This window comes from Lepidochelys olivacea (genome assembly GCF_965140295.1).
Source record: "Lepidochelys olivacea isolate rLepOli2 genome assembly, chromosome: 17".
Lineage (NCBI taxonomy): Eukaryota > Metazoa > Chordata > Testudines > Cheloniidae > Lepidochelys > Lepidochelys olivacea.
The window spans coordinates 9214662-9240320 of record NC_140427.1 but is presented as its reverse complement, the minus strand read 5'-3'; the positions used below and the strand labels follow the sequence as shown (position 1 = coordinate 9240320).

The following is a 25659-nucleotide window of genomic DNA, read 5'->3' as shown; positions in this document are numbered from 1 at the left end:
TAAAGTCTCTTCCGCTTGCAACTGATCTTGTAAATATGGTCTAAAGAGAAATTAACTTCCAGAAATTTTCTTGATATATGCATTTGGAAGGCATGTTAATGTAATGTTCATCTTCCATACACATCAAAGAATTTAAGCAAACATTAGTGATCTGTCTGAAGGATCTTCTGGTGATTTTACCATTTGCTATTTCATCCTTATCTTGATAACTTTATTTTGTATTAGCAGCGTTGTTTGCTGAGCCAACTGGATGGCATTATATAGGGTTTAGAACTGACAATGAGTTGTAGGAATTAGTTGTGCCTTAGGATTTCAGGTTCAGTTTTTATGTTGATATGTCGTGAACTTACACTTTAGTACAGAAGTTTAATTTGAGTATTTATTGTAAAGACAATGAAGGCCACGTAGCCTTTGGAAGTTCTGCTTCATTTCACTTAAAGTCTAATAGTTTGACTCTACCTCAGTAAAATATAAAGCTAGTAACTTTGGACCAAAAAGAAAAGGAGTACTATTGGCACCCTAGAGACTAACCAATTTATTTGAGCATAAGCAAACTGTAGCTCACGAAAGCTTATGCTCAAATAAATTGGTTAGTCTCTAAGGTGCCACAAGTACTCCTTTTCTTTTTGCGAATACAGACTAACACGGCTGCTACTCTGAAACCTAACTTTGGACCCTGATCCTGCAAGTCTGTCTGGTGTATATCTCGGGTAATGTCATGCGCAGAGGATCAGAAATGGATCCCCAATATGTCTGTCATCTGTAAGGAAGACATCATGTCAATAAAAACCGCTGATTTGGGAGTCCCGGATTAGTTGAATGCTCACGTGCCCAGCATGCCAATCTGATTGGGCATGTAATGGCCTGACTAGTTTGGCCACAGCATTATGATCACATCTTTTGGAATCTAGACTTGGTATTGAACGCAATCATCAGTTCCCAGATTGGTGAAATGCAGGTGCAATACTGATTCTGAAATGTGTGTGATTTGAAAGAATGGAATGAATGGAGAGGCAGCAATCACAAAGAGTGATCCTTGTGACTAGTTCTTCTGTGGTACTTAGACATCCACCTTGAAGAATACAACTGCTTGAGGAATATAGATGGTGCTTATGTGGACTGTCAGTTTTGTCTTTAATGTGGTTGAGGAGAGAACCCCATATGCGGATAACAGACCACCACCAATCAAGGATAGCTTAAGAATGCGTGACATAAACAAGATTACCAGGGTACTTTCTGTCCTGTTTTATTCATTCCCAGAAACTGTTTTGAAATTAAAATCATTGCAATCTTTTCACCTAGGACTCTCCTATGCACAAGGCCCTCTTTTGGGTGGCAATGGCAGTGCTGCAGCTAGATGAAGTTAACCTTTATTCAGCAGGTACAGCACTACTTGAACAAAATCTACATACCTTAGATAGTCTTCGGGTATTCAATGACAAGGTAAGTGATCCACCCACTAGTAAACTCTGTAAGCAACCCTTACTGTGCTGTGCATTCTTACCTTCGAAAGCAAACAAATCTGTGTATATGCTTCCTTGTTGAACAAAACAGTTGAGTGAAGAGAACTGGTGTATCGTACTCTGACTTGCAAGGAAATCAATATTCCAACATTTAAGGGTCCTCATGTAAACCTGCATAGAAAAACGCTTGTTGTTGTTGATTCCTGTTGAACCTGAAATTCCACTGCAAGGTAAAAAGATACTGAATTAAGCTGAATACATTTGGGCTCTTCTCCCACTTCTCCTGTAATGTTTAACCTAATCTTTGACATGTAGAGAGAGCACAATCACAGCAAATTCATTCTCCCACTTCCAGAAAGAAAAGGAAAAAAGTCCAAATTTGTAACCTGTAATATAGCTTGGAATCTACCCAGACTGACACAGAGCACAGGCATGTCAACATTACACTTAAGGATTTTATTTACGTATTTTATTGCAAGTTTCCAACTTATTTTGACGTCTGTAATTTTTTACCAAAACATTAGTGGTATGAATAATCATGAATAATCTGCAGCAGACACTGTTTTTCGTTAACAGAGCCCAGAAGAAGTGTTTATGGAAATCAGGAGACCTTTGGAATGGCACTGCAAACAGATGGATCATTTTGTTGGACTCAACTTTAACTCTAACTTTAATTTTGCACTAGTAGGACATCTTCTAAAAGGTGGGAATAGAAAATTTGTTGTGCTTGCTTTTCATGTCCTATTCTAAGTTTAGTTTGGAAGCATAAGCAAAACGCTCATTCACTTAAATGGAATCCAGAATTCACGTTGTGCGGTGTGAACTGTCACTGGAGCTGTGGCTTTATTTCTCTTTATTCCTTTGGGGTACTTTCTGTAAAAGCGCTTTCTCTTTATGAGTTAGGCTTGAGTTCACTTCAGGCTCACTGCATATTCTATAGGTGATCATAATGGGACAAGAATTTAAATATGTAGAATATCTGCCTAGACGCTTGCAGTGTTCTGGTCTTTGGGAAAGGGCAGAAAAAACAATGGTTTTAGTATGTGTTCATCATTCGCTAATTTTGTGCTTTCTCGCTCTGTATATATGAAGAGTTCTGAGAAATGTATCAGAAAAATATTGGTAAAAGCATTATAATAAATATGCATTAAAACCTGAATGTTCAACCCTTGATTTCTTCATAACCTTGTTCCCTAGGATATAGGCACCCCTCTCCTGCCATCGTAGCAAGGACCGTAAGGATTTTACACACACTGCTAGCTCTGGTTAACAAGCATAGGAATTGTGACAAGTTCGAGGTGAATACCCAGAGCGTGGCTTATCTGGCAGGTAAAAAAGAGCTCCTAACCTTCTGCCGAATCAAAAGGAACAGGGTGTGGCCATTCTTGACCTTAGGTAGATAAAATATTAAAAAGCGATTTAAAGAAAACTTTGTCAGAGAACGATGGGGCTGTTCAGAAAATCAGTCTGAAAGGTTAAATCAGTGAAGGAAACGCTAACAAAAGTTGGTAAACTCAGCATGTGGGGTATCGGTTTCAAACTTCTCCCAGGGGTTGGAGAGAGTTTCTAAAATGTAAAGATTAAATGTTAAAAAAAAAAATAAAGCAATCAAGAGTTCTAGCAGCCTAGCAAGAGTGAACAGTGTGGAGGGAAAATATTTAAATTTTTAGTTGTAAACTTATAGGGGACGGTTATGAAGAAAAATTCAACTACTTTAAAATTATTTCAAAAACCTTCCTTGTCCTTGAATTGACTTCAAGCATTTTAGTGAGAAATAATCGCAGCTTCCAAAGGATGTGTGTGTGTGCTGAGAAAAAAATTAAAATCCATGGAGTACTGCGTAGACTTCTGAAAATGTTGCTGTCTTTGAAAACTCGTTCGCTTTCTTTGGATTTTTAGCTTTGCTGACCGTGTCTGAGGAAGTTCGTAGTCGCTGCAGCCTAAAACATAGGAAGTCTCTCTTGCTGACAGAGGTTTCAATGGAAAATGTTCCTATGGATACATATCCCATGCATCACAGTGACACCAGCTGTAGGTCAGTGTGTCTCTCACTTTATTTAAACTACAGCAGTTGTGTGAACCTCAGTGACTATTTTGGGAAGAAAGCTGTACCTTTTGCAGGTTATTTAAAGGTAACCTGTAATGTGTTAAAAACTAGAACCAGCATTAAGAAGGGCTGCTTAAAGATCAACTGTGTGTTAAGGGTTCGAGGCTTATGCACTACTTAAGCACTACGTGCTTAAGTGAAACATAAGTGGTGTCTTGGGCTTATACTGGCCTCTCTGCATAGGGTTGAAGTTTACCCTAAATCTTGTTTCAACAATTTTAAAAACATAATCATCTTTATTTTTCTCCTTTAGTAGCGCCATAAAATTGCTACCTAGTGATCCCCTACTTCCTTCTTTAGCTGAGATTCCAGCACGCAGTAGCTGGTAACATCAGTATTGCTTATGGGCAGTGAAATCGTAGTATAGGAGGTTTGCATGTAAGTGGAAGAGCAAGCCTGGTTTTATGAAATCCTGAGTATATTTCTAGAATTATTAGCATTTTTATAAAAACAAGATCTAAAAACCTTATAGATCAGCTGATTATTAAATAGGGCCTTCCCCTTTCCTTAAAAGTTGGCTTCCTTACATTGGGTAATTTTCTTATTTGTTTTTACCATTTCAGTAATATAATCACACAGGGGTCTGCATTTCACTGATAATTTTACACAATTTTGCAACCAAAGTGGTTACTACATAAACAATTCCAGCTGACAGCTTTAACTATTACTATTACAAAGGGGAAAGTTCAAATAGTTGGAGGATTATAACCAAATATGTGCATTTTTGGTTTTTAAAATTAAATTCCTCCACACTTTCAGGACACTAAAGGAAAACCAACCGTGGTCCTCTCCAAAGGGGTCAGACAGACATCTTGCTGCCAGTTACCCTACAGTGGGACAGATTAGCCCACGAACACGAAAATCCATGAGCTTGGATATGGGACAGCCTTCACAAGCCAACACTAAAAAGCTACTAGGTAAGTAAAAAACTAGGTTTACTAGTTTGTTACATCAGTCTTTAAAAAGCTAAAGCAGAGAATGTTTTTGGGTGAATATAACCTATTTATTTGACATTTTTTAAATGTGCCGATCCTTTCTTCTAGTGACATACATAACACCTACACAGTACAAATTGGACCAACCTCCACAATTAAAGTCCCTCTAAACTAAGGCTCTCGCCCCTTCCCTGCTTCCACCAACCCAATAGGAAGTCTTTTTTTAAAAAAAAAGAGAGCTTTGCAGTGAAACGTAACGGTCATCAAATTCAAGCAATGCAGGGCCAAAAAGAAAGCATGTTCCAGAGTTAAGAATCACTTGCTGCTTCCAGCCCTCTCCATCAAAACTTAGAGGCTACTAACTTCACCACTTCTCCTGATCTCCGTGTCTGTGGTTAACACCAGCAACGAGGCAGTCCCAAAACATTAAGAGCTTTTGGCAGTTGTTGCTTATTTTTTTATTGAAGTACTGAAACATATAGTACAAATTTCATTGCCTTTGAAAACAAATGGAAGAAAAAGCAGTTTTCAATCTTGCTGATTTTGTCCATGTCCTCTTTACATTTCAGAAGGAATACTTACTAGTATTTGCTTGGGAAAAGGCAGATCTTCAGGACATAATTAAAATGTGTAAGAATTACCCTCCTAGTGAGAGAAGATGAAAAATTTTGGTTCGTTGCCAGCTGCATGTTACACTTACAGCTCCTTAACTTATTAGGATTATGGGTGGAGAAGTCTTAACTGCACAGGAACAAACAAGAATGATAAAAGTTTCCCGGCATATTGCATCAGTCCTCTTACGTTACATGACTTATATCTGCCTCTCCTTGCTTTGCAGCAAAAGTTGCCTCTTAATTTCCTTGGAGGGTGAAACTGGGGTATCTGAGCAGGGCTTGTTTGGTGGTAATTGTGCCAGAACAACAGTCTTGAAGATTGAGGAATTTGTTCTACATAGCCATGGAACAAGTACAACACATGCAATGGTTTCATAAGCTTCCTACACTGCCTTGCCCCACAATGCTTCAACCCTGACCTAGAGGCTCTCAGCCCCAAGGGGAGAGAGGATTGCTCAGTGACCAGGGCCACTAAATCTTTGGTCTCCCCTTTGAACCTTCTAAGGGCTCCAGTTAGTAGCAGTGGTTAAGCAGTTGGTAGTGTGAGCACAGCACCAATGGAAACTTATTTGAGACCGCAAGACTCATTTAATATAAAGGCCACCAAGCAATCATCAGATAGTAACAACTTTCAATTACTGCCAACGAATGTTGGATTTGAATTGGCAATCTACAAGTCCATAGCCTATTACCTCTCACCTGAGCAGTTCTTTAAGCCATCTTTACCCTTCCTGTATTCTGAGATTGTGTAGGGCTGCTACCAGTCCCTTTTCCAGCGACCTCTGTGACATTGAAGACCCTGCAACAGCCCAGTCTCCATGGGGCCCCCAGAGCTGCCCAGCCGCCGCTTGTGGCAGGGATCCCCCTCTGCAGTGGCTTAGCTGCCACGAGCAGCCGGGGCCTCCCCACAGCTCCTAACTACCAGCAGCAGCAGAGGAATCCCAGAGTTCTTAGAGGCCACAGGTGTTGGGGGGCCCCCTGCATCTCCCCAGCCACTGCTGGCAGGGCTCTCCCCCCTGCAGCTGCACAGTTGCTGCGAGCAGCCGCACCCTCCTTCCCCCCCATCTCCAGCTCCCAGCCACCGAGACACCCCAAAGTTGCTCAGTGGCTGGGGACAGGGCCCTTCTTCCCCCTCCTCCCCTCTCCCCCCGCAGCTCCCCAGACTCCACCATTGGCAGGGCCCTCCCCGCATCTCCCAGCCCCGCAGAGCAGCGGGGGACCCCTCCCAGCCCCTGGGCAATGGGGTTCCTGCAGCTCCCAGGTGGCTGCTGGGGGGATGAGGGAGGGAAGGCCAGGGTGCTGGACCCTCCTTCCCCATTTTGTCAAGGATATTTTTAGTAAAAGTCAGGGACAGGTCACAGCTTCTAAGATTTTTTTGTTTAGTGCCCATAACGAGTCCATGATTTTTACTAAAAATATCCATGACAAAATTGTAGCCTTAATGATGATATCAGAGTATTGGAGAGTACCTACCGTAGTCCAAGCTTCCTGCCTTGGCCATCTAGACGACTACAGTGAGCTGCTTGCTTCTGTTTCCTTCTCAAGAGTGGATCAAGACTTGGAATAACTATACTGACCACGTCACTTAGGATTATATTGCTTTTTAGAGCTTTATGGGGGTCTGCACAATACCCACTCACACCTTGTTTATCTCAAACCCAATGCTGTTCAACCTCTCACCTTTCATAAGCACTAAAATATACACACTAAGTGAGGAGGAGTCGTGACCCTGATAGTGACTCACTTTCCAGTAATAAGGCATTAGAATATTTACTAAATGGGAGACCCTGTAGCATGCTGACTATTTCCCTGTAGTTTCCCACTGCAGTAGATTTTGGGAAAGGAGCAGCACACACTTGGCACCTGAGCCTTAAATAACATTTTTTAAAATTGGCTGCGAAACTGATGTATATTGCGTTAGCCAAGCGTTTCAAAAGATGTGACCTTAATATCCCAGGTACTTGTGTGACCATATCTAGAGCCACTGTAGCCACAAGTGAAGATTGTTCTAGAACACCAGAAGGACAAAGACCGACAGAGGTCCTGCTCTTGTAGGGATGTGCTTTGCTGTTCCATACAAAAGATATCTGTATCACAGAGGATGGTGAGACCACCTCTCCCAGTGTTCTTGTCCATATGTCCTCGGTAGTGTAGTACCTTCACAGCAAAAAAACATTCAGTACCTTACTATTCAGATACACAGAATATCCACTGTGGTTTACTGATTTAATTTCTTGATGGGTTTTTTTTTATAGGTACAAGGAAAAGTTTTGACCACTTGATATCAGACACAAAGGCTCCTAAAAGGCAGGAAATCGAATCTGGGATTACCACACCCCCCAAAATGAGGAGAGTAGCTGAAAATGACTATGACATGGGTGAGAAGAGAGACTAACACTTTTAGACTATTCCTAGTATTAAATGCAGTGCATGCACATGAAAAGGATTACTAATAAATTCAGTGTTCATTTGTTTAGGGTACAACAAGGCAATAGATATGCATTTGTCTTAACAAAACAAGCCACCTAGAAAGTCTCTAACATTTTGTAACACTGTCAATTAAATCTCAAATCACTACAGTTGAACAAAGTTAATATGGAGACCTACAGTAAAAGACAGCCAAAAAAAATTGCATTGCAGAATGAAATCAGATGAACGAGATTATGTCCTTTATATGTTTATGAGCACTGAATGCAGGGGTTTTAAAAAGGAACCAGTGGCCTTATGGATAGAGCACTGGGCTGGCACTCAGAACGCCTGGGTTCTGTTCCTGGCACTGCCACTTGACTGTTGGGTGACCTTGAGCAAGTCACTTCACCTCCCTGTCCCTCAGTTTCCCCTTCTGTGAAATGGGATATTGTTTATCTGCTGATGAAAAGTATTACACATGAGCTTGGTATTATTATTATTTCAATAAACATGCTTTTTCATAACATACAAGTCATTGAATTGTGGATAACACAAAGCTGTTTTATGGGAATTGTAGGTGGCTGAATTTGATGGGATGGTATATAATTCTTTGTTTTTTAATTATTGTGCTCTGGCTGAGTACTGTTTTTTTTTCTGGCAGAAACCCAGAGAATATCGCCCCAACAACACCCACACCTTCGGAAAGTTTCTGTGTCTGAGTCTAATGTCCTCCTGGATGAAGAGGTCCTTACTGATCCAAAAATTCAAGCCCTGCTGCTTACTGTCCTTGTAAGCACACTTTCCCCATATTATGCCGTATTTTTTAATGCACTATATCTTTAAAACCAGCATGTATGTTTCAGTGCAATGCTAATAGGGCTTGATTGATCAGGGTCTGTCCCTGATGTGTAAAAGGCATTCTGTTTTGCCCATTAATGTCTAGGATGTCCAAGAGAATTCCTTTTTAAAATGCATATTTAATATCCATAAATGGGCAAATGTTTAATGTTCACATTTATGCACCTTTTTGCAGAGTACATCAAATTACTATCTCACTTTTTCACGGGTGATGAGAATCACAAAACAAATGATGCTACAATGTGTGCATTACATTTTTAAAAAAAGAAAATCTTAAATTGCTGGAACTAGATTACTTTGAGTTTTAAACTTATCTGAGCCCAGTAGTGGAGGGTTGCAGTATAAATTACTTGTTCTCCCAGCCTGCTCCAATGCAGTTCCCATCAGTGCCATCCTCTGAAAAGACATTCAAGAATGATGATCTGAATTTCTTTGTTCTTTCTGAAACTCTTCGAAGTTTGAATACGTTTCTAAACTTTCATTTTTTGAAAACCGGTGGGGCAATCTTTGTTGAAAACGTTTCTCACCAAAAGAAATCTATTGACCAACATTTTTGCCAATTTTTTAAATTTTGACCAACTCCGTTCATTGTCAGTCTCCTGTGTACACATGAAATACTTGAAATAAAAACTGTGTCCTTAAAAAGTCCCTTAATGTGATTATCTATCTTGCTAGTGCTCTGTTTTGGGCAATCAGGTGCTGTTTGTAATGAACTAGTGTTATGCCTCAATGTTTGAGATCCCTGTTATTAAAAATAAAATAAAATAAAATGAAGCACAAATATTCACCTCCCAAATCAGAGAGATACTGATTTTTGTCCTTTGCATTATGCCAGGCAACATTAGTAAAGTACACTACAGATGAGTTTGACCAACGAATTCTTTATGAATATTTAGCAGAAGCCAGCGTTGTCTTCCCAAAGGTCTTTCCTGTTGTGTAAGTAATTAAAACTCAGTTTATATAATATTTTTTGTATTAAGCTTGCTGCTTTACACTTGCATAAAATGACTTCGGGAACTGGATGGCAGGGGAACTGGATGGCAGGGGGTTACAAGACTTTTTTTGCCCCTAGGTTGCTAGTTCAAATTTAACTTAGACTTGTAAGGACTGAAGGCTGTTCCCATTGGAAGCTATCTAGTGGCCTATGTGAAATGCGTTCGGTGTTTTTGGTGGTAGCGGTATCCTCAATACAGAAACCACTCCCACAATTGGTGCTAATAAGTACCCTTATTGACAGTTTCCACAGAGAGGCCAAAGGCCATGGAGACTGAATTATGCTCTGCCATAATCCTTCCAAGTCAGAGTTTGGGTGCTTTGGCCTGGCTCTGGAGAATCTTGCACTGCTGTTACCCATGCTGTGCTGCTTCCAAACTTAACAGCAAAACCTTCCCATGCTCATTGCAGCCATTAGTCCAGCAGTTCAGTCATGGTTTATCAGTGTTTGACACTATAAAAAAGAGTTGAAATAAAAATAAAAACTTAGGGTTGTTTACAGTGTATTAGTGTGTTGTTGCAAAACAAGGGGATACATGTTATCTTTTAGATTTTTTTTTTTCCTCCAGCAAATAAACAGGGTTGTTTTTTTACTGGTGTCCAAGTGACCTGTCAAAACAAGTTATTTAAAGTGTAGCCCAAGCATAGTCCTTCAATATGATTCCGTATACAACTTGTTTGCTTAGTTTATCACTGTATTATTGTCTATGTGCAATCAATACAGTTCAGGAAAGTCTAGGTATTGTAGTTTAACTTTTCAGTTGTGCATGTTGTAGAGAGAATATCACATCCTCCTGTTATAAAATGATGGTCAGATTCAAAGGAATTCCACATGTCACTGAGATCAAACTGGTAGTAATTGGCATCCTTTATGACCGTATCAGGAGTAATACTGAGGATTGAGTAAATCCAGAGATTCATTTTACCAGTTAATTATTTCCTTGTAAATAATTCAAATATTTGATTGTGCATGTTTGAGTATTTTGTTAATTGCTAATTAAAGAAAAGTGTTGATACGTTACATTTTCTGTGCCTGGGGTTTTCAAAAGCACTGAGGTAACTTAAGGGCACACGTCCCATTGAAAGGAATAGGGCTTGTGCTCCTAAATCACTTGGACACTTCTGAAAATCCCATCCCAATAGTTTTGTTTGATAAATGAACCTGCAGTTCATATCTAACTTTAAGTAACTATATGAACAAAAAGACTACACTTACTTTTGTATTGTTTAGGCACAATTTATTGGATTCGAAGATCAATACCCTTTTGTCACTGTGCCAAGACCCAAATTTGTTGAATCCAATTCATGGGATTGTTCAGAGTGTTGTCTACCATGAAGAATCTCCACCCCAGTACCAAACTTCTTACCTACAAAGTAAATATCTTTCTGCTTTTTTTAAACTGTTCTACTGTAAAAATAAATAAATAAAAATGTTTCCATCGAGATTGCTGCTGCCCAGAATTTGTTGTGTGGGTTTTTTCTTAATTTCACAGATCTTAATGTAAGAATGTATTCATTTGTAATAAACTACCTGTTTTAATGTTAATGTAAAATTCCTTGCTGTGACTGCATGTTGCCAGATACGTAAGAAAACAGTAAGTGAAATAGGCTAGAAATTAAAACTCAGTCATGTTTCCACTGACAACAGCGTGTGAAGTACAAAATGAAAATACTGGTCAAAAGTTGCAAATAATAAATTAGATTTGTAAAATTCTCTTAGATTTAACAATCAAGTGTCTAGCTGGTAAATAAATTGCATGAGGTAAAATTTTAAAAGCACCTAAATCGGTTTTCAAAGTGACTGAAAGTCCATGCAATTTAGGCTCCTAAGTCACTTTTGAAAATGTGACTTAGGGCTCGTAAGTCATTTGCCCTTTTGGAAATTTTACCCATACTTAAATGCTTAACCTGACAGCATCCCTTTTCAATTTTGGGCTTTTGAATTCATTTATTATGCTTAAGATGTATATTATATATAAAAAACAAATCTCAGTAATTGTACTTTTTACATGTTGAACACAATTGAGCCTATTTTTAGGCATCAAAAAATTTCACAGTTTGTCACTGTGAGATCCTTACATAACATTTTTTTCAATATGTAAGCAAATCCAAGTATGCATCTTGTATACCTTCTAATTAGTTTGGTTTCCTATCAAAATTGTATGAGAAAATTGTTATAGGGTGGTAATATTCAATTTGTTGTTATAGGTTTTGGATTTAATGGATTGTGGAGGTTTGCTGGGCCATTCTCTAAGGTAAGAATAGTATGAAAAATGTAAGTTCTTCAGAATCTTGTCTTTATTGTGTATGTGGAACACCAGGATGCCCTTATGGCACTATATATAAAGATTAAAAAACAACATTGATAAAACAGGCAAACTTTTTATGTGTAAGGCAGTAACTAGCTCTCTGGCAGACCTCACAAATCTTGATAGATTTGATAAGCGGGTATAAAAACAGATAATGGTACCTACTGTTAAGCTATCAGGTAAGAGCAATCAGGTTGGTAAATAACCCTTTGCAATGCTCCCATTGTCATTGTTAAGAGGCACTTGACATACGTTGTCATTCAGCACACCTTTAGATCTTTATTAGATGTATTTTGTAGCTTACAGAAATGTGGAAATCAATACAGGAGTAAATTCACAATGATAAATTTCACGTTTTACACTGAACCTAATGTCATCTTAAGTATTGACCATCTGTACTGCAATTTGTTCTGTCAAATGGCTGTAACAAGGACCAAATGGGCAGAGACGGGCAGTGGTTGGATATTAGATTTAAAGGAGCACAGATAATGATGTTTATAAATCGCCACGTTCAGAGCTAGATGCAGCAGTTCACCTTCTAAAGGAAATTTCAGCATTGGTGCTTCCACTTCATTACTTGATGCTGCTGCTATCAAGTGATATGTGCATATTATAACTACAGATTGCCTTTAGTGTATATTAAAATTAATCTGAATCTGAGCCTAGATTGCAGATGCCCACATAAAATGCTTAAAGACCTAGACAAAACAAGTGAACACCAAAGTAAAAGTTTGAGGTAAAATTTATGTTGATATTGGGGGAAATGAAATAGGAACAGATCTAATTTTTATTTCCACAGCAAACACAAATCCCAGACTATGCTGAGCTTATAGTGAAGTTTCTTGATGCCTTGATTGACACATATTTGCCTGGAATTGATGAGGAAACCAGTGAGGAATCCCTACTGACACCTACGTCTCCTTATCCTCCTGCAGTGCAGAGCCAGCTTAGTATTACTGCAAACCTTAACCTTTCTAATTCTATGACCTCACTCGCAACTTCCCAGCATTCCCCAGGTCAGTAAATATTTTTATATTACCTATATAAAGGGAACGTATTAAAAATAACATCTGTGTAGCCCCACAAACAAAAATTTTCAGTAATACTCCAGAGATGTTGCTATATTAAGCGACATTACATTCTGAAGCAGGGCTTGATGTTGATTTTGTCTGTCGTGAAAATTGTCTTCTGGCCCTGGGAGTGGGACTCTCAACATTGTCATGTTACTTGTATCTCAGTATCGACGTTAAATTTGTTAATGAGGAAAACTTGCAAAATGCATAGGGATTCGGAATTTTCCTGTTGTTGGTGATACATGCTGAGGAATAACGACAAGGTGCAGCAGCATGCAGAAAGAGCTACGTTTTAGTGTGTGTCTATAATATTTAATACTAGAGCAGTGGATGCTAAAAAGTAAACGTTTACATTTGTGTTGAGATATCCTCATAGTTCATCATGGAAATAACAGTATGAAAGTCAAGGTAGGAACATGCAAATTAACGCCCCAGGGGGAAAAAAGATCCAAAACATCCGTATTGAGTGGGAGGCAAGCCCTGGAAAGTAGTAATGCTGAAGGAGACCTGGGGGTTGTAGTGGGGTAAATAGATATGAGTTGGTAATGTAATATAGTTTAAAAAAAAAAAAAAAAAAAAAAAAAAAAGCCCAAACCAGTGTAGTATAAGACTGTACAGGCACCAGCATGATGTCACAGAGCAGAGGTGGTGGTCCCGGTGCTCCCACACCTGAAATACTGTTTCACTTCTGACCACATTACTAAAAAGATACTGGTAAATAGAAGTTCCAAAAAGAACTACAACCAAGTATTAGGAAAGAGTAAATGATGGAGGAATAGAAGACTTTAATATGTATAGCTGCGCTATGTGACAACTAAATGGGAGGAAATAAAGCTGCCGATGTTTGCATGCAGGGGGATAAACAGTGAGCAAGGTAAGGAACTATTAAATGCAGTACATGAGGTTATGAGTGAGGGGCAGTAGGATGAAGTGTTCAAAGAAAACACAGGGTGGATGTTGGGGAAAATTTCTTGATACATTAGGCAGTAGTTTTGAATTGCTAACTTACACATCGAGTCGCATCTTTTCTGCCTCTGTTAGTGATACCAATATAGGTGTATAATTTTGCCCTGTTGTGTTCAAATTACTACAGCTCCGACACTTTTAAAAATCATCTTTTTGGTTCCATGCTTATTTTTCTGTTCTGGATGCAAGGTAGTCTCTTCCTTACCTTTCGGGCCAGTACTTGCAATAGGCTGTGTTCATTGCCTGTTTTCTGTCTGGCTTCTATTGGCCCAAAACCAGGAGTCAGTTGCACTCAAGAAATCAAGCCTTCCAGTTCTCCTTTCTGCTCACAGCTGTTGTCCCTGTTTCTTTGTCTATATGACGATAAATATTAGGTTTGCAAAAGATGAGGCAATGCCCTGTAAGGCTGGTTACCAAATGAGTAACATTGAAGTGTATTTAAAATCCTACCACTTCATCACTTAGTTGTGACCTCAATGCAGAGTCTGTCCAGTGTCTTTGAAGAAGTGGACTCCAATTTTTTAGAACAGGTGAAACACTCTAGTTGATTTAATCATTGAAGAGAGAGTGCTAGGATTGTGTCTTGAGAAAACTGAGCCAGTGCAAGTAGAAAAATCTGGAGAAACTGGCTCATTTCCCAAGTTCTGGCTAAGCCTATGTGATTTATTTCACTAACTAGCTTTGTCCTGAATGGGAGAAGAGCATTTGTTTTTCAGAGTTGTACCTGTCTGTGCTGTTTTATCAATAGCACAGCTCAGCCCTAGGGAGGCTTTTATTGTCATTGCAGTCTTGTTGCTGTGTCCTTGGTATAGATGTTCATGCTGAGGACAAATAACAAGACTTGGGCAGTGAGAAACAGAAGAATTGGGGTGCAATCAGGTTTATGATCACGAGGTGTTAAAATTATCAACACTATTTTTCTGTAATAAATGGTTACGGTAGATGTTAGTTTTAGAAGTCCTTGGAAAAATCACTTTTTTACATTGCAAGAATTTATGTTCCTGTCTTAATTTCTTAAATAAGAAGGTGGCTTTAGCTTTGTTTATAAACATAAAGAAATTTTTGGCAGAAGTATTATAAAGCAATGAATAGTCAAAAGTGTCAAGTTGGTTGACTTTTTTTAAAACAGAAAACTACATGAAAATCTTAGATGGTGTGTCAATGGTATTACTGTGAGTATTTAAAGGGACACAGTTAAGTTAAAAATTGCTTTCTGAAAATTTTGAGCTGACTATACGTACAAACAGCACGTAAGGCTCCTATTACAGAAAAGAAGTTAAAGGAAAATTTTGTCAGTTTAATTTATGTATTTGCCAACGCAGGTTTAGTAAATTCACTGTTTCCCTCTATGGTCAGTTAGGAAGATGGAAACTGACAGACAAACGGGAGTAGGAAAAAAATTGAAGGCATTTTAAAAATAAAATTCAGAACATGCTGTATAAATCACGGGTTCCCAAACTTTTTCAAAGTTTGGTCAACGTCTTAATAGAAAGACCTGTCTGATGGCTACCTTTCATCCTACAATTATGTAACATCTCTGTGACAACTCCAGCAGTTGTTTGCTCATAGTAAAGTGATGTTGGGAAAGCATTTGTGTATTCTTAGCTTCTGTACTGCATTGTGTGTTGTGGTCTTTTCAGGAAAAAAAAAAAATTTGCTGTGTAAGCTTTTGCTCTTCATTTCATTACTTCCCATCTGTTCTGTTTCTCTCAACTAGAAACAAGGAACAAGTCAGTTCCCTATAAACCACTAGAAAGTGTTCTGCAAACCACACTGGTCAATCGGAGACCATTTAGGAGAAAACTATTTTTTTAAAAATCCCATTAACTTAAAAAAAAAAAAGGGGGGGGGGGTCGGCAGTGTCTGTTCAATGTGTAAATGTATTACATTATATTTTTTTGTAATAATAAATTAGACTATGTAAAATGTAGAGCTAGAGGTTAGTCAGAACATGCTTTGTGGTCACAAGACTGCTTCATCCAATAGCTTAGCTATCAAGAGTGGTTTAGTGCTGTAGGAGCTAAAAGATATGATATACCTGGAGTTACTGCTATTGAGAGCAGATTTTTCTCAATGGTCTTATTGGCTTTTTATCAGTTTAAGCATTTAGATTTTTTGCTAGTGTTGAAGAAAGCAAATGACAGAAAAGTTTCAGCCTATAAGGTATTCTATATCTGATTCTTAAATTTCTTTAAAATTTACAAAACTGATTTTTATTTCTTGGCTTTATTTTGTTATTGTGGGCTAATATTTTAAGTGAATACTAGACCTTGCTCCTCCAAGAAACTAAGCTATTCCTTTAAATTTATCACATGGAGAACTCATTCATCTGAAAGCTCAGTGGTAACTTTAAGCTTTTTTTTGCAGGTGTTGCTCAATTCAGAGGATGATCAGGGATGGTCTAGATAATACTTAGTCCTGCCATGAGTGCAGGGGAGGGGACTGGATTGGATGACCTCTCAAGATCCCTTTCAGTCCTAAGATTCTATGATGCATTTTAATTTTTTTAAACTTATTTTCAGAACTTTTCAAATATATACAGTAAATGAGAGGAATACAGAAGGACACATCAAGTCATCTATTAAGAACATAGATATACATTACAACTTAATATAAGCCAATACTTTAGTAGTTTACCAGTGATTGAATTTTGGGTACCCAATTTCAGATATCTTGAATGGCTGGTGTTCAGAGATGCTCAAAACCTCTGAAAATCACCCCTTAAAGATATTTCAAGTTTGTCACTTAAAAATTAAAGCACCTGAAAACCCTAACTAAGAATATCTTACCCCAACTCTTAACTGAAATGTTACTTTGTCTCTTCTCTTCACCTTTATTTCTTATTAGTGTTTTGCCTGTACCTGAATGTACTCACCCCATTCTGGCAATTGGGTGGAAGGGAGACTTAGAATTCGAGCAGTGGTTCTCCAACTTTCTCATTCTGTGGACCAGTTTGTAAGTCAGAGCCCTTCATGTTGTACCTCAACCCCCAAATCTTCCACTGCTTGGGCCTGAGCTGCACAGATTCGTACCCGTTTAGCTAAAGGTGTGATGTTAAACTGGTACAACTTTGTACGTAGATCAGACCTTGGTTTTCAAACTGTTCAGTCCTGTTGACCAATTAATCAGCCCACCCTACCACGTCTATATGCAACTGTGGATGTAGCCTAAGTCTTGCGTTCAAATTAACTGTGCCATATTAGAGGCTCAGCTTGTTGGGGAAGTCAGATCATTGCTATGTATCTCTCTCCCCATCTGCTGTCCTCTCAGGAGAGGTGAAAGGAAGCAAGGGGTGAAAGAAATGTTCTCCTCAGAATGAAATCAGTAACCCAAGCACACCAGAGTTGGAGATAGAGCTGACCACTACACATGGTCTCTAGAAAGAGGTGAGGTAGCCACGGAAGCTCTAGGATGCTCAAGAATTTCATAGTGATCCGCATACCCGTGGTCTGAGAACCATTCAACCAAAAGAATCAGCTGTTTTGATGATGTCCATCTTATCACATCGAATTAATTGGAGAGCCATTGATTTATACAAACAGGTTATTATTATTTTAATTACATCTATTAAGAGATTTGCAAATATTAACGTTTTTCCATTTCCTGCCTTTGGAAACAAGAGAACTAGGCAAAATCATTGTCTATAAATGTTTTGTGTCTTATTCTTTTTCCTTATCATGGACATTATTCACTTATGTTTTTTCTTTCATTCTGTGTCCGTGAAGCTTCTCTGCCTTGCTCTAAATCAGCAGTTTTCATGCCGCTTCCTCATCAAGGTACCCTCTATTTTCATCATATTTGCACGAGATACTGCTTGATCTGCATTAGAGTTGGGCTTAAGGCATGAGAAGTAATTTACTAAGCTCTTTAAACACAGGAATGACTCCAGACACAGTACTTGTAAGTAAGCACAAAGCTGTTGCATTTCTTGTATTATCATTAGCTCCTTACTTGATACTTAAAACACAGCAGGTGGGAATGCAAGCCCCATCCACAGGAATAAGGCAGGTTTGAGAAGAGAATTGGCACCTAGATACTCCAGTGATGGGCACCCAATGAAGATAATCTACTGCAGATATTAGCAAAGAATAAGAGAGAGGCCAAAATGTTTCATTTGAGTTCTTTTGATTAATAGGAAATCAGCTTAAACATCAGTTGTATACCACCAGCACTTATGCACAAGAGGAGTTGTTTGGAACCAACTTTGCCAGATTAATTATTGAAGGACACATGCTGCTTTTATTGAGACAATGTCATTTTGAGGTTTCCGTTCATGTAGGAAGATACAGAAAGAGTTGCAGAGAATGTGTTATGTGCTCACCCTTATAGACTGCTTCCTGTTTTCCTTTATCCTGTAGTTTGCCTGAGCTCCAGGTTGTCTGCACCTGTGTGTGGGGAGCAAAAGGATGAAATTAGCCACCACTGACAGCAGGAGTCAGAATGTAATTGTGTTTTTAATTTAGAAAATAATCCTTATGCCTGTAAAATAGTGGGCCTGATTCTCCACTCTCAGTAGTGTAAATGAAAGGAGAATCTAGTGACTGACCAAATGAGAGGCTGATTCTCATCTATATGAGACAGAAGACCGTTGGAGGCAGTTTATTAAAATGGCATGGAAAGTTTATTCATTCAATAAACAGTCACTTGCTTCCTCCTTCCATAATTAGGTTAAAAATTATCTGAAATTCCATTAACATTTTTTTTCACTGTCACTGATTTTTGCTCTACTCTGCATTTTAACTGCTACCATTAAAATAATTTTTTATGTACAGTGCTCATTCTATTGCTGAACATCAACACAATTGCTCTTGAATATTTCTGAACATAACATACCCAACACATTCATTTTGCTACAGAAATAATGAGACAAAGGCCTTAGGTGCACCAGTGTATTAGTGCAGGAATAATTTTCACTCAATACACAATTGCAGTATAAAATTGATAACTGTTACTTGGAAGCAGGTTTGGATTAAAGTGAGGTTTCAACATCATTGCCTCAAATTAATTATTCTGTTTTAGGATGTTAGTGACGATTGCTCTGGACCCAAAGTCCCTTCTGTGTGGAGTGACTTTTCACATTTGCAGTGTAGTAAGTTATTTGTGTGAAGTTCAAACAAAAATAGTTAGAACTTCTGTTTGCTTTGTTCTGATATGAATCTTTTACACACTAAGTTATTTACAATTAACTTATTATAACTAGTCCAACATTGAGAGAATAAGGGTTAAAGCTGTTTAGAAATGTCTGTGCATTTGAACATAAATCTCATTTAGTGCTTTCATCCTGATATTCTACTGTAAGCTTCATTCAACCTTTACCATATAGAGGTGCACTTGTTTAGCCACAATTCTGATAAAGGTTTTCTGTCAGCAGGTAGTCAGCACAGCCATTTGACACAGAGTGAAGTTTCCTGTTAGGCCCATTTTATGACCTCTATCTCCTGTGGTGCTCGCTGTGGAAAATATATTGGTGCTCAAAAAATGTCTGGTTTGCAAATATTTAAATAACACTTCAACTGGTGTCTTTCATCACTTAAAGATCTCTTCAGGTGATTGTCCACATGGTCCACTTCCAATGCATGTGTGCTCCACGTGCACAAGATTGGATTCTTTTGGCCAGCCGTGCCATTGGGGTCTCACCTGAACCTTCGATTCCCTGCCACATATCCCCACTGAGGGCATAAAGGGCAGAGTGAGCCCAACCATCTGTCCGCTCCTTCTTATCAACCATAGCTGCAAGGACAGAACCCCTGCAGTGTTCAGATCTCTGCACACTGTGCTACTTTACTGATCTGCTCTGTGTATGTGTGTATATATATATATACACACACATACATATACGTTAAAACATTAGTATAGTAATTTTTTACCACCTTGGCTATATATATTTAAGAAAAAAATTACTAGTGTTAAGGACTTCCCCGGTACTGGGATTTAGCTTGCATGACTGAAACAAAGTCCCTGAGGTTCCAACCATCCCTGCTTCAACATAGACATTCCACTTTGTTAATGACTGGCACTCAAGGTGCCTTTTTTGTCTTGGAGAGCCATATGTATCCCTGGTTTCAGAGTAGCAGCCGTGTTAGTCTGTATTCGCAAAAAGAAAAGGAGGACTTGTGGCACCTTAGAGACTAACAATTTATTTGTGCATAAGTATCCCTGGTAAATCCTCAGTCTCACTCGTTCCACAAGAGGATGCAGAAGGTGAGAAAAGCCCCTCTTAGGGGACCTAAGTTAAAGGAGGCATAGCTGTCCTAAAACAACTTCTCCTATGGTGGTTCACAGCCTAACTCAGGTCCGTCTGGTCTCCCAGCACATACAGCAACAGTCTGTGCCTCGCCCGGTACGGATATTTGTGCGTGTGGTGCTGATGACTCTGGTGCCAACCCCTGCAGTACAGAAACTCCCAGCACAGATTTCTTTAGTACTGAAGTTATTTTCAGTACCAGCTTATCTTGTGCTGACCACACAGACTGAGGCGTCATTACTATCCTCAGCTTGTGAGAATGCCCAGTACAGTATCACCTACTAGCACTATGAGGGAGGGATAGCTCAGTGGTTTGAGCATTGGCCTGCTGAACCCAGGGTTGTGAGTTTAGTCCTTGAGGGGGCCATTTAGGGATCTGGGGCAAAAAAATTGGGGATTGGTCCTGCTTTGAGCAGGGGGTTGGACTAGATGACCTCCTGAGGTCCCTTCCAACCCAGATATTCTATGATTCTATTACAGTACTAGTCTCCTTCAGCTCCCCTTCTGAACACAGTCAAGAATTATCACCCACCCACTCAACTTGGTCTCATTCATGTGGCTCCTACTTGCTTGACAGGGAGCCATCACTGTATGTATAAACCTTTGGGACCTCAGGGAGACCAACATTTGCAGACTTGATTAATAATTTTCCTGCATAATAAATCTGATTTTTTTTTTCCAGATCCTTGTCTCTTGAGAGTCATTTGTGGGTCTCTGCTAGGGAGTTTCTTAGAAAATCGTGGTACCTTGGTCCAATTACTTTCACATATCAGTTCAGCTAGCGCACAGAAAATCACTCAGATTCCAGATGGGAGCATCTCACTACCAGTACAGAGTCTTGGCCTTTACTCTTTGAACAGCACTAAGAGTATTGTTTGGCAGTCATAGCAGCTAACCTAAGGAGACAAGGGATCCAGGTATAGCCATACCTTGACAGTTGGCTCATTCAAGGATGATCACGGTAGCAGGTGAACAATTCCATTCCCTAATCCTGCAACTTTTCACGACACTGGGTCTCAGGATCAACAAAGAAAAGTCATTGCTATTACCAACACAGAAAATAGTGTTCATTAGGGCAGTGCTAGATTCCGCATCAAGGGCTTATCTGCCACAGGAGAGTTTCAAGACCTTAATAGATCTCGAGAGTCAGCTGCAGGCTCACCCACAAACATCAGATGTCACTGCTTGCTGGTCACCAGCAAGTGGAATTTGTGGACAATCAATCAAAGATCAGTTACTTTAAAATGTGTTGGCTACATGGGTTTCATGACCCTCCCTGCTTCCCTGGAGGCCTATGCCACCTGGATAGTGTATTGGCAAAGGAGCTGACGGACAGCTGAGCTGTCTCCGCCTGTTAGGTCCTTGAGTGTCAGAGCATAGGTCCAGGGCACAGGCACAGCCGAACTGGCACTTCTGGCTAAAAGAATCCAATCTTGCGTGCGTGGACACGTGCACAAGAAGGGGAATCCGTGTGGACAATACATCTTGCAGAGCCACAGTTACAGTAAGATAAGTAACTGGTTTTTTAATTGTATCCAGTTTCCTAACAACTCTGATTCAAGTTGAGTTAAACCCTGAGGTTTGAAAGGAGGGTAAAACAAGTTGTTTTCATATTACACTGACAGTGTATGATTAAATATACAAAATGGCGTGCATCAACAGAGAAGCAAAAAATGGAGCATTAGAAATAATTGTTCCCATTTATAGCAGAGGTCTGTGATTGTAAGAGCTGTACAATGGGAGTATAGTGCGGCAAACCACTGCCACCGTCACTCTGAATTTACCTCCTAGTGGCACTCATCCATTGATATTTGTTTGAATTTTATACCAGCTTTTTAAAAAATGAAAAAATATCCCTTGATTGGATTACATTTGAACTGCTTTTGTAGTGTTGCTGTCTGGTTTATAGCCATTTAAATGTAAGGGGCGCTTTCGTTTTGTAAAGTAGCAGCATCTGTTTACATCCTTCTGCTTCTCTGTCATACGGACTTGATAGTGTTAAAATTATTTCAGTACACTTGTTACTATTTGACACACCTCTAATAACTATGTATAAAGTCTGAGGTTATTTCTGCCCAGTAGATAGAACCGTTTTTTGAGTCCAATATTTTTGTGTCTTTTGTGGGGAAATCAGAATTCGTGAAAGGTGCTGAATTGGCTGCCCTAGGGTGAAATCGTGTGGCTGTTCAACAGTGCAATGTAGCCAGTGGCAGTGCAAGTTACATTCCAGTTACACGACCATGGTGCCTTATTCCTAACCTGGAGGGCCAACTTTCAGGGGTAAGGAAGTACTTCCCCGCCAAGACCCATGGTCTCTGCTGACACTGCGACAAGCCCTTCAGTGTATGTAGTGTGTGTGAAGGGGATATCTTGTCCACAGGGAATTGGACTGAAGCCAGTCATTTCACATTGGCTACCAACCAGGGTGCAGGAGTCAAGCCAGCAACCTGAAAAAGCACTGAAAAAGCTCTCTTCCATTACCAATCCCTTGAACCCCCATGATCCTAGTGTTACTATGCAAACCCCATTTTTATCCAAGGGAATTTTCATTACCATTTCTACTAGATGTGTAGTAGATGTACATTTAATACTACAAATTATATGAATATAGAACAGGTATATCCTGTTGGCAGTAAACAAGACTATTAAAATTCATATCTAATCACACAGTTGAATTTTCTGTGGGTTTGCATACTGTTTTTACTACCCAGTACATGATAGGGAACATGATGCAGATGACACGTTATAAAAAGTAAGTTACCTGTGGTTAGCAGGTATTTTTTAAATAATTCAGCTGTTCTTTTAATTGACAGGATTAATACACTAAATAAACCATATGAATCAGGCAATTTAACATTCTTCAGCATAGTTCAGATCAGAAGCATCTGAAAATTTTGAAAAGTATTTTCTGTCTCTGCTGCCAAGTTGTAGGCCAAATCTCAGTACAACGTGATTTAAAGCTGCCAAGCTTTGGCTCCCTGTGAGATGTTTATAATAAAAATATCAGAAATCCCTTAACTTAGGCAATGCTATCTGACTAGCACTGTAAAAAAGACTTAATACAGCCTAGTGTCACTCATACCCCAGACCTACTGCTCAGACTTAAAATTTGTACACATACACACCTGTTCTTCTTTTCCAGGAAAATTTCTGGCCCATGACAGGAGAGTGTAATCCTTAGTTTCCATATCAAATCATGACTGAATCATTTGATTAAACTTCAATTTGCATCAGTTGTTCACTGTCCTATATAGCACCCACCTATATGCCCAATGGTCCTAGTCTTACTGTCCAAACCCCATTTTCTAGACAGAGCACTAAAACTGAGCAACATTCCACAGTTCTACAGCCAATCTGTCATACTCCTGGTATCAGTAAAATTACTTAAAACGACGAGTATTCTGAAGGCTGAATTAGAGAAAAAATAATGTAATTAAGGGGAGGATGGTATTTCTGAAAGTATGACAGACTTTCAGCCTAAATAAAAACTGTTTTGTGTTCAAAAGGCCTCTATGTATATTCCAGAACCATCTAGAAGCTCCAATGTGCTACCTTCACATGGAAGGAGACAGTTCCTGAAAAGCTTACAATCGAAATGGGCTAGACAGAGTTAAGTACTGTCCCCATTTTACAGATGGGGAGCTGAGGCACAAACAAATTGATTGACTTTCCCAGCAAGCCAGACACTGAACCCAGATCTTCTGAGTGTTAGTCCAGTGGCTTAACCTGAAGACCGTCCATATTCCACTAAAATATCCTTTTATTAAAACCCAACCCAAAAAAGTTCATTTCGTACTACAGTGAAATTACGTTTCCACTGTAACCCATCAAAATGAAGAGGCTGATTCAGGGGCAAACAGTTTTTAAGGCATTGTGATTCAGTTCATACACCAGGGAAGTTTGAAAGAGGAAGTAACTTTAAATGATTGAAGGACAAGAGGCTGGATATGGCTTCAGCTAAGGGCAGAAGAGCATGGATGTATGGATATTGATAGCTCTGAATACATACTCACTAATATAGATAGATCTGAAACAGCACTTAGATATTTGCATTCCTCTCCAAAATTCATGAGACGTGAGCCTCACATGCAGGGATTAGGATACTTACTTGTGTGTGCACTGCTTAGATCACACTGGCCATACAGTTTTTATTTTTTAATTGAAAATCTGTGGATACTTAAGATAACAAGTGCAGATGTGCATTCCTACACCTGTACTCAAAAACATCTTCCTGTTTAGAAAACAAGGATTTACTGGATTCAGTGAATGGTTTATATGCCTACATATCACCTTTAGGGTGTGGTGAAAGCACAATAGAATAAAACATTCCAGCAAGTTTCCAGAGGCTTGATTAGCTGATTTCTTCTCTTTTAAGATTGGAGTAAGTTAACAAACACACACCAACTACTGGGAATTATTTTTGTGTTAAACAATAGTTTCACAAGTCACAATTTTTGTATTTGATTTTGGTAATTTAGTATATGCAGCTTGTGTATGTTTTTACGTATATATAGTACAGCATGATAGTGCATTACCTGGATACATTCTTTATGCATCCTCTTCTCGGTTCTTAATGAAAAGATCAGATGCTGATCCTGTCATTTTTTTCATATTTCATAAACTGTATCAGTTGTCTATCTCTAGATAGTCGTCTATCTAGAGTTTGAGACATCTGAGAACAGTAAGATTTATATACATCTTTTACGAAAGCAATGTTATCAATATTTTTTAAAGTAAGTAATTTCCTGCAGATTCCTTACTAGAAATGAAGTGTTTAAACTTTTACTGCAGAATACTCACAGCTAAAGATGGTTGTTCTGTGAGATGCTGTATTTCTGAACGCTACCTGTAATAAGTGTTAAAACACCCCTATAATCTGTCTTGAAAGTTCAGAATTTCACCTCCCCTGCAGGGTTTTTTCTAAACTAACGCAGTGTTATTCATTAGAGTTCACCCTGCAGGTCATATGGAATTTTAAGTTGCCAGAACTGTATACATGTAAATTGCCATTAATATTTTTCTGTTTTTACTGCTTAATTAAGCTTTTTAGAACTCTTTGATTCCCATCCTCCTCCTCCCCCTTATAATATTTATATTAAGGGGCTTTTGACTGGGAGATATGACTCAGCTGTGCAGGTGGAATACAAATGAACTCATTATATGATGGCAATACTAAAAGACTGTAATGTAAATGGTGCTTTGCTTGCTGTTGAAGTGTTTGGCATTTTACACAGAAGACCAGAAGTGGAGGGAAGGAGGCTGTTATGAAATGGAGCTAAGATTGAAATAGTAGACTCCTCTTGACTGTCTCGTATATCTAAGAAGCCTGTGGCGCTCCTAGTGCAATTTTATTGGCTTGGTATTTGCAATGTTAATTTTGCTCAGTTCAGCGTGATTAGAGTGTGTGGAGAGATGCGAGCAATTGTAGATGATTGGACGGTGACCTCTCCTGGAGAGTTATGGTAAGGTTTGTGTTGAAGATGCTCTCTTCTGTGGTAGTTACCATTCAGTTAAGGCCTGCCTGCTTCTAGCTTCACCTGCAGTAATTCTTATTTCTCTTATCTTCTTTTTCTGCAACTTTGTTATTTCAAGTATACAGAATGTCTCATTTTTTCTGCCATTAAAATTCTTAAATGACTTCTTGGTGACCAATTTAACTGAGGACAAACCTGTCTTTAAAATATTAAA

General features: G+C 38.9%; 1 protein-coding gene across 3 annotated transcripts in view; it reads left to right on the top strand.

The window, feature by feature from the left end:
- NF1 (neurofibromin 1) overlaps positions 1 to 25659 on the top strand; it is a 168252-nt gene that overhangs the window by 138029 nt on the left and 4564 nt on the right. For all 3 annotated transcript variants that reach the window (XM_084650627.1, XM_084650626.1, XM_084650625.1), the window contains 11 exons: positions 1303 to 1443; positions 2040 to 2166; positions 2661 to 2792; positions 3363 to 3498; positions 4330 to 4487; positions 7375 to 7497; positions 8190 to 8317; positions 9222 to 9322; positions 10611 to 10753; positions 11588 to 11634; positions 12488 to 12704. In XM_084650627.1, coding sequence (XP_084506753.1) covers positions 1303 to 1443; positions 2040 to 2166; positions 2661 to 2792; positions 3363 to 3498; positions 4330 to 4487; positions 7375 to 7497; positions 8190 to 8317; positions 9222 to 9322; positions 10611 to 10753; positions 11588 to 11634; positions 12488 to 12704 — 1453 coding nt within the window. The remainder of the gene's footprint in view (positions 1 to 1302; positions 1444 to 2039; positions 2167 to 2660; positions 2793 to 3362; positions 3499 to 4329; positions 4488 to 7374; positions 7498 to 8189; positions 8318 to 9221; positions 9323 to 10610; positions 10754 to 11587; positions 11635 to 12487; positions 12705 to 25659) is intronic.